Source organism: Mobula hypostoma, chromosome 11 (genome assembly GCF_963921235.1).
Source record: "Mobula hypostoma chromosome 11, sMobHyp1.1, whole genome shotgun sequence".
NCBI lineage: Eukaryota > Metazoa > Chordata > Chondrichthyes > Myliobatiformes > Myliobatidae > Mobula > Mobula hypostoma.
In genome coordinates this window covers 115,440,274-115,449,969 of record NC_086107.1, presented here as the reverse complement: position 1 = coordinate 115,449,969, position 9,696 = coordinate 115,440,274, and the positions used below count along the sequence as shown (strand labels likewise).

Sequence of the window (9,696 nt, the reverse complement as noted above, 5' to 3'; positions counted from 1 at the left end):
ACTGGTTGGGCTGTGGCTGCTGGCAGCGAGACAAGGGCAGGGAGACCTCCCGCTCCCTGGCTGATGTAACCTCCGTAAACAAGCTTAGCGCAAAGATCGTTCGCAAAGCTCGAGTGGCGATCTGCTTGTGCGTTTCTCTGTCGGTACCTGGATGGCTGACTGCGCCAAAGCCCGGGACTCCGGAGGCAGCACCTTCGAACAAGAGTACTACGATAAATACGATTATTACAACCTAAATGAAGCCGAATACGGTAACTTGCTAAGAGCTGTATCATTGAGATTTATGTCGAGCATTTTTTGTGTTAGTGGGGCGGGTGGAGCAACACAAACCAATTGCCGAAGGAACTCAGCAGGTCGGGCAGTCGGCGTTTCGGGCCGAGACCCTTCACCAGAACCTAGAACTGGACTCGAACTGAAACTTCGACTGTTAGTTCCCCTCCATTGACGCTGCCTGGCTTGCTGAGTTCCTCCGGTGTGTTGTGTGTGTCGGTGAAGATTTCCAGCGTCAGCAGAATCTCTGATGTTTGTATTGTCTGGGCGAGCCTTGCAGTCAACAACGCCTCTGTCCAACTTCGTCTCGGCAACTTCGCCAAGTTTATCAACCTCGGCGAAAGTTCGGCAGCCCGTCTGAAACTCTCAGAACCCCTGCTTAGAAGAAAGATGAGGAAATTCTTTAGCAGAAGGGCGGTGAAACTGCAGAATTCATTGCCACAGTAGACTGAGGAAGCCAAGTCACTGGGTGAATTTAAAGCGGAGGTTGAAAGGTTCTTGATTAGTCAGGGTGTCAAAAGTTACGGGGAGAAGACAGGAGAATGGGGTTCATAAATCAGTCATGATGGAATGGCGGAGCATACTTGTTGGCCTAAGTGGTTTTATGGTTCTATGGTCAGGGCACTCAGCCCACTATGTATGATCTTGTTGCCAACAGATACTATCCTTCCATCCATTCATGTTTATGAATGTATCTAAAAGTCTCTTCAACTCGGGATTCCAGCCCTAGTAATCCACTCCAGACACCAACCACTCTCTGTATAAAAAAAAATCAATCTTCACATGGCCTTAAACTTTCCCTCCCTCAATTTAAAAGCACATTCTCTGGCATCAGAGATTTGGAAATACCTAGAAGAAAAGGCTGCGTCCTCACCCCCTACTCTAGTCCCTGTATATTCATGACTATGTGGCCAGATTCTGCACTGTCTCCATTTACACGGTGTGTGTGTGTGTGTGTGTGTGTGTGTGTGTGTGTGTGTGGTGATGGGGGGTGAGGGGGTGTGTGTGTGTGTGTGTGTGTGTGTGTGTGTGTGTGTGTGTGGTGTTGGGGGGTGAGGGTGTGTGTGTGTGTGTGTGTGTGTGTGTGGTGATGGGGGGTGAGGGTGTGTGTGTGTGTGTCTGTGTGTCTGTGTGTGTGTGTGTGGGTGTGTGTGGTGATGGGGGGGTGAGGGTGTGTGTGTGTGTGTGGTGATGGGGGTGAGAGTGTGTGTGTGTGTGTGGGTGTGGTGATGGGGGTGAGGGTGTGTGGTGATGGGGGGTGAGGGTGTGTGTGTGTGTGTGTGTGGTGATGGGGGTGAGGGTGTGTGTGGTGATGGGGGGTGAGGGTGTGTGGTGATGGGGGGTGAGGGTATGTGTGGTGATGGGGGGTGAGGGTGTGTGGTGATGGGGGGTGAGGGTATGTGTGGTGATGGGGGGTGAGGGTGCACATAGTTCTGTCTACATCAACAGTGCTGAGGCCGAGAGGGCTGAGAGCTTCAGATTCCATCACCCACAACCTGTCCTGCTCCATCCACGCTGGTGTCACGGCAGCTCACCAGAGCCTCTACCCCCTCGGGAGGCCAAAGAAATCCCACACGTCCCCGTCGACCCTTCCCAGCTGTTATCAATGCACCGTACGAGCATTGTTTTTGGACAGACCACAGGGTGGTCCGGCAACTGCCCTGCCCGTCCGAGACCGCAAGGAAACTGCAGAGCTGCGGACACAGCTCAGCACATCACGGAAACCCTTCCACGCTTCTCACTGCCTCGGTAAAGCAGCCAGCAAAACCAAAGTCCTCTCCGAACTCCAAACGTTCCCTCTCCGATCGGGCTGAAGATCTGAAAGCCCAAAAGCAGGTAGCGCCTGGCTCAAGGAGAACTTTACCCGCTATTAGCTGGCACTTGCCCTCAGAATTCACCTAATCGATCTAATAAGTTCCTGCGCCTTAGCTGCAGCGCACCCCTTCCGCAGCCAATACACTTCACTCTGCATTGGCATTGGTTTACACTTTCTCCAGCTCAGCGCACTGTGTAAACTGTTTCAACACAACAAAGATAAGCTTTTTACCGCATCTCGGTAGATGTGACTATAATAAGCCCAGACTAATACCAACAAGTTTGTGCCAGCTGAATTAAACTGGATCCCTCCGCCTACAGAATGTCCACGTCCCTCCACTCTCTGCACACCCTGGTGTCTGCTTAACTCCTCAACGTATCTATCTTCAGCATCACCCTGGGCGGCATATTCCAGGCACCCCACCACTCTCTGTGTAAACAAAAATAGCTCTACACATTTCCTCTGAACTTACCCCCTTTCACATTAAATACATGCCCTCTGCAGTTGGACATTTCCACCCTGGGGGGAAAATACCGGAAGTCTACTCTACTCAGAAAAAAAGGACTAACTTCAAGGTAAATCTATTTTCGAAATATGTATGTTTTACCAAATACACGATATAGAGATTCATTGTTTGTAGGCATTCACACTTAAAAAAAAGAATTGCGGTAGAATTTTATGAAAACTATACATAAACAGGAAAAGACTGACAATGGCCATAAGACAAGTTATGCAAATAAAAACAAGACTGAGATAATGAGTTGTAAAGAAACATAGAAACATAGAAAATAGGTGCAGGAGTAGGCCATTCGGCCCTTCGAGCCTGCACCGCCATTTATTATGATCATGGCTGATCATCCAACTCAGAACCCCGCCCCAGCCTTCCCTCCATACCCCCTGACCCCTGTAGCCACACGGGCCATATCTAACTCCCTCTTAAACATAGCCAATGAACTGGCCTCAACAGTTTCCTGTGGCAGAGAATTCCACAGATTCACCACTCTCTGTGTGAAGAAGTTTTTCCTAATCTCGGTCCTAAGAGTTCTCGAAAGTGAGTCTGTAGTTCGTAAAATAAATTCAGAGTCGAGGTGAGTGAAGTTTTCTTTAGGATCCTGATGGTTGTAGGACAACATCTGTTCCTGAACCTGATGGTGTGGGACCTAAGGCTTCTGTACCTCCTGACTGATGATAGAAGAGTGCACGGCCCGGACACTGGGGTGTCAGATGCTGCTTTTTTGTGGCGGCGCTCCTTGTAAATGTGCTGAGTGGTGACGCTGCTTTTCCCTGTGATGGACTGGGCTGTGTTCACCACTTCTTGTAGTTTTTATTTCCCCGTTCTTGGGCATTGGTGTTTCCATACCAGGCCGTGATGCAACCAGTCAGAATACTGCCCGCAGTGCATCTGTAAAAGTCTGTCAAAGTTTAGGGTGACATGTGGACCGACACAAGCTTCTAAGGAAGTCCAGGTGCTGCTATGCCTTCTTTGTGATGACGCATCCTGGTCCCTAGACAGGTCGTCTAATAAGAGGAATTTAAATCGACTGACCCTCTGGACCTCTCATTCCCTCATGAGGGTTACCTCATGATTTCTAACTGTTTTTTTTTGTAATTTGGGGCATCACGGCTTGTGATTTTTATAAATGACTTGGATGAGGAAGTGGAAGGATGGGTTAGTCAGTTTGCCGATAACACAAAGGTTGCTGGTGTTGTGGATAGTCTCGAAGGTTGCCGTGGATCACAATGGGACATTGACGCAGAGCTGGGCTGAGACATCGCAGATGGAGTTCAACCCAGAAGTGTCTGAACCACCAGGAAATATGGACGGAAAAGTGGCAGATGGAATGCAATGCAGACAAGTGTGAGGGGTTGCATTTTGGGAGGAAAACCAGAGTAGATCTCACACAGAGAATGGCAGGGAACCGAGGAGTGTAGCAGAACAAAGGGATCTAGAAAGAGAAGGAGGAGGGGATACAGGGAGAGATGACAGGTAGGTGAGAAGATGCAAGAGGGCAGAATGGGGAATGCGAGGGGATTTTTTTTCCCTGAAGGGGAAATCGATGTCCATACTATCAGGTTGGAAGCTATCCAGATGAAATATAAGGCGTTGCTCCTTCACCTTGAAGGTAACCTCAGCTTGGCACAAGAATTGTCAATGGACCAACGTGTCAGAGAACAGGAATAGGGATCGGAATTAAACTGCTTGGCCACTGGAAAATGCCACTTTTTGCAGACGGAGCAGAAGTGCTCAACCAAATGGTTCCCCAGTTTACAATGGACCTCACCAATGTAGAGGAGCAGCAGGCATAATAGGCGACTGGCAGACTCACAGGAAAGGACTGGACTCTGAATGGAGGTCAATGGGCAGGTGTAGCACTTTGGCCACTTGCAGGGATAAATACTGGGAGGGATGAATGGACAAGGGAACATTGGAGGAAAAGTTCCCCGTGGAAAGTGGAGAGGGGGAAGGATATGTTTGGCGGTAGGATCCCTTTGGAGATGGCAGGCAGTACTGAAACTGATGAGTTGGACCCGGAGACTCATGGGACTCAAGGACAAGAGGGACTCTATCACTGTTAAGGCGGCGGGAAGATGGGGTGAGCACAAATGTTCGGGAAATGGAGGCGATGCAGGTGAAGGCAGCATCAATTGTGGAGGAAGGGAAACTCCGTTCTTTGAAGAGGGAGGACTTCTGGAAAGGAACGCCTCATCCTGGTAAAAGATGCAGTGGAGGCAAAGAGGGAATAGCATTTTTACATGAGGTAGGGTGGGAAGGGGTATAGGCAAGATAGCCTTGGAAATTGATAGGTTTATAAAATATGTTGGTTGACCGTTTGTCTCTGGAGATGGAGACAGAGAGATCGAGAAAGGGGAGTGAGGTGTCAAAAATAGACCGAGTGAATTTAAGGGCAGGGTGGAAATTGGGGGAAGTTAAAGAAATTGACAAACTCAGCATGGGTGCATGAAGCAGCACCAATGCAGTCTTCAGAGTAGCGGAGGAAGAGTTGAGCAGCACTCCTGGGAAAGGCTTGGAACGTGGACTGTTCTATGTAGCCAATGAAAAAGCAGACAGGGCTGGGGCAAAAGCTGCTCTTCGAGTCTGGAGAAAGTGGGAGAAGCTGAAGGAAAAGTTGTTGAGGGTGAGGACCAGTTCTGCCAGATGGAGGAGGGTAACTGGTTGGTTCTTATTGAGAAAGAAACTGAGAGCTTTAAGGCCTTCTTGATGGAGTATAAAAGTGCATAGAGACTGGACATCCATGGTCAAAATGAGGTGGTCTAGGTCAGGGAATTTAAAAGTTAGTCAGGAGATTGAGACCACAAGAAGCGGCAGGGATGTAGCGGGGAACGGACTGAAGCAAGGGGGATAGAATGGAGTTGAGGTTTGAGGACAGAAGTTCAGTGTGGCAGGAGCAGGCAGAGACACCTTGCCTACCTGGACAGTCAGGTTTGTGGATCTTTGGTAGAAATTCAAAGTTCAAAGTAAATTTTATTATCGGGGTATATACGGTATGTATCACCAAATGTAACTCTGAGATTCATTTTCTTGCGGGCATACTCAGTAAATCTATAAAGTAGTGATTATAACAGGATCAATGAAAGATCAACCAGAGTTAGAAATGAGCAGTGGGGGGGGGGGGGGGTAAGGGAACTATGAGTTTGGTGGCAGTGGATGGGAGTTCTCCAGATTTGATGAGGTCTGTGATGGTGTCAGAGATAGTTTTCTTATGGCCTGGAGTGGTCGCCTGGCCTTGGCAAGGTAGAGGTCAGCCCGCCAGGTGGGATGTTACATTGAAGTTGCATAAAACGTTGTTGAGGCCAAATTTGTTGGATTGTGTGCAGTTCTGGTCACCTATCTACAGGAAAGATATCAATAATATTGAAATAGTGCTGAGAAAGTTTACAAGGATGTTGCTGGAACTTGAAGACCTGATGCATTGGGGAAAGTTGAATAGGTTAGGACTTTCTTCCCCCTAGAGCGAAGGAGAATGAGGAGAGATTTTATAAATATAAAATCAACAGAGGTACAGCTTGGAAAAATGCAAGCAGGCATTAGAGGTCATGGGTTGAGGGTAAAAGGTGAAATGCCTGAAGGAAAACTGAGGTTGAACTTTCCTGCTCAGAGGGTGGTGAGAGATCCTGGAACGAGCTGCCAGTGGAAGTGACGGATGCAAGTTCGGTTGCTATTTTTGAGAGAGATTTGAATAATTGCATGGATGGGAGGGGTATGGCCCAGGTGTAGGTCACCAGAAGTCGGCAGAATAATAGTCAGCACAGACTAGATGAGCCGAAGGACCTTTTCTGTGCTGTAGTGCTCTATGACTTCAAAATACCACTCTGGAAGATCACACATGAAGCAGAATATAAGGATTCATAGCGGTGGGCAGGAACAGAGGGATCTTGGGGTCCAAATCCAGATACCTCCAAGTCAATGGGATGGTTAAGAAGGCATGTCTTCGTTTGTAGGGGATTGAGTTCAAGCGCAGCGAAGTAATGTTGCTGCTCTATAAAACTTCGGTTAGACCTCGCTTGGAATACCGTGTTCAGATCTGGTCGCCTTATTGTAGGAAGGATGTAGAGGCTATAGAAACGCAGATGTGATTTGCCAGGATGCTGTCTAGATGAGAGAGCATGTCTGATGAGGAAAGGTTGAATGAGCTCGGGCTTTTCTCTTTGAGAGGTGATTTGATAGAAGTAAAATGACAAGAGGGACAGATTGGACAGTCAGTACCTCTTTCCCAAGGCGGCAGAGCTAATAGAGGGGTGATTGATCGAACCCACTGCTGGGTGGAGGTATAGAAATAGATACATTAGGGACATTTAAGATAATTAAGTATTGTGGGCCGAAGACTTGCACGGTACCGTTCTATATTTTTCCTCCTGTACTCGACAGTCAGCTCATTAGCTTTGCTGGTTTTAAGCGAGAGGCAGTCGTGGCGCCACTCAACCAGATTTTTAACAGCCCTCTGCATGTTATCATTTTAATCAATCAATTCTTTAAACACAGGTAGGTCTCCTTGACCAGAAAGGACGTGTTCTTTTTTTAGGCTGTGAAGGTTCTCGGCACCTCTCGAACTGTTTGTTGTACTCTCGTTTCCAAGAAAGTTTGTTTTGACTTGGAGGCAAAGTCCACAGCCGGCTGGCTTGTTGACGTACAGGCAGTGTTGCGGCCAGCAATGCGCCTCTTGCGCCTGCTGTTCAAATCTGTATCCGCTCCCTCTGAACGCCGCCGCCCCTCCGAGCGCGGAACCTCTTTCACAGAAACCCACACCTCCCTTCCCAACGCCCAACTCAACGACAGGGCCGCCCCTTTGCCCTTCCCCCGATGAACACTGGCGGAATAGCTACAGGACGGTCTCCCTCCCTGCTCGTCACTGCCGCCCCAAGGTGCTTCCCGTGTGGCCCTGAGCTCCTTAACCTTTCCTATCCGTGAACCTGCGTGAAAAAGATGCTCCTCGCGTCCCTGTTAAACATCTTCCCTCTCACGTTAAACCTCTGCTCCATCGCTCTTGATCCCCCAACCTTGGGGACTGTGCACATTCATCCTATCTAAACTTCTATTGTAAAACCACCAGGGTTTTATATCTAAACTCCTATTGGTTTTATAAAACCAGCAGGGCACCCCTCAGTCTCCTAGGTTCCGGGAAAAGAGTCCCAGCCTGTCCAGTGTTTCCTTACACCTCAAGTCCGAAGCTCCCACCTCCCTTTGTGGGGTTAGCCCATGCACACAAACCCACATTACCCGGTTCCCGCGTTTAGAGAGGGACACTGTCCATATTACCCAGACCCCATTCACTGATCAGGAGTGTGAGGAGACACTCTCACATTACCTGAACCCATTCACACTTCGGGTGTGAGAGACTCTCACATTATCGAGACCCCATTCACACATAGAAAATAGGTGCAGGAGTAGGCCATTTGTCCCTTCGAGCCTGCACCACCATTCAGTATGATCATGGCTGATCATCCAACTCAGAACGCTGCACCAACCTTCCCTCCATACCCCCTGATCCCTTTAGCCACAAGGGCCATATCCAACTCCCTCTTAAATATAGGCAATGAACTGGCCTCAACTGTTTCCTGTGGCAGAGAATTCCACAGATTCACCACTCTCTGTGTGAAGAAGTTTTTCCTCATCTCGGTCTTAAAAGGCTTCCCCTTTATCCTCAAACTGTGACCCCTCGTTCTGGACTTCCCCAACATCGGGAACAATGTTCCTGCATCTAGCCTGTCCAATCCCTTTAGGATCTTATACGTTTCAATAAGATCCCCCCTCAATCTTCTAAATTCCAGCGAGTATAAGCCTAATCGATCCAGTCTTTCGTCACATCGGGTGTGAGGGGACACTCTCCACATTACCTGAACCCCATCCACAGATGTGGGGACACTGTCCTCTTCCCTCGGTGGGGGGATAGACCCTACACACAAAACCCACATTAGTTCTCCCCCATTTACAGGTCAGGGGTGCGAGGGGCACTCCCCACTTCCCTGGGTGGGGTTAGACCGTACACTCAGCCCTTTCTGACTGTCCCACAGGTGGTGGGAGCCGGAAGGGGAGGAGTAAAAAGGAAGCGAGTGAACATACCAACCGCCACAGCCCAGCCGGACACGAGAGGAAGCTGGCAGCTAAACTCCAGCAGAGCGAGCGCAAGAGGAAGGAGAAATGAAGGCAGGTAGGACTGGAGTCCAGGGGCGTCGACAATAAGCTGCCCCGATCCCAGACACTCTGCTGGCCATCCTCTCCCTCTTTCCCACCCACCCTCACCCTCCGTTCCACCATTCATGCTCTCTCTTGCTCCCCGTCCATCATCCCCACCATTCCCTCCACCTATTTTCTTCCTCCCCTATCTACTGCTTCCTTCCCTCCCTCTCCCTCACATCTCCAATTCCCCCCCTGTCCTGCCCCCAATCTCCTTCTGCCCCCGCTCTCTCCTCTCATCCAATCTCCTGCTCCCATGCCATTCCCCTCCCCGCTCACTGCCCCCACCCAGCGTAGATCCCCTTTCTGTCAACATTGTTCCTGTTGCCCCGGAGCCCCAGCCCACCATCACCTGCCCTCTTGTCCCATTGAACCCCGAACCAGAGTGCTTTTCACCCAATATTATCTCCATCTCCCGCAGGGCGTCTCAGGACTGGACACAGCGGACATCGGACCGGAATGCAAGGAAGCTCTCGGACTGGACGTGGACTTGGGAATGCCGTGGGACTCTTTGGAATCAGAAGGGATAGACCACAAGACAGTAGCAGAATTATGCCATTTGGCCCATCGTGTCTGCTTTCCCATTCCATCATGGCTGATTTATTATCGCTCTCCACCCCATTCTCCTGCCTGCTCCCTGTAACCATTGATGCCCTGACTAATCAAGAACTCATCAACCTCTGCTTTAAATATACCCAATGACTTGGCCTCCTGTGTGATGGATTACACAGATTCACCACCCTCTGGCTAAAGAAATTCCCCCGGTCGCTGTTCTAAAGGGGTGCCTTTCTATCGAAGATGTGTCCTCTGGTCCTAGACTACTTCACTATTGGAAACATCCTCTGCAGATTCAATGTTCCGTCGGCTTCAACGAGATTCCACCCCCAGCCCCCCTCCCCATCATTCTTCTAAACTC

The 9,696-nt window shown here is 49.5% G+C and overlaps 1 protein-coding gene across 1 annotated transcript; it reads left to right on the top strand.

Moving 5' to 3' along the window:
• Positions 1–40: 40 nt before the first annotated feature.
• Positions 41–9,336, top strand: nupr1b (nuclear protein 1b). The gene is made up of 3 exons (XM_063063018.1): positions 41–251; positions 8,618–8,754; positions 9,202–9,336. Exons 1-2 carry the CDS (start codon positions 152–154, stop codon positions 8,746–8,748), a joined length of 231 nt encoding a protein of 76 aa, XP_062919088.1. The 5' UTR covers positions 41–151; the 3' UTR covers positions 8,749–8,754; positions 9,202–9,336.
• The last annotated feature ends 360 nt before the right edge of the window (positions 9,337–9,696 follow it).

Bases quoted from the DNA above. Each gene is read 5' to 3' on its own strand.
- nupr1b (XM_063063018.1), top strand. From the start codon at position 152: ATGGCTGACTGCGCCAAAGCCCGGGACTCCGGAGGCAGCACCTTCGAA. The intron at 252-8,617 runs GTAACTTGCTAA...ACTGTCCCACAG, and splicing joins CCTAAATGAAGCCGAATACG to GTGGTGGGAGCCGGAAGGGG.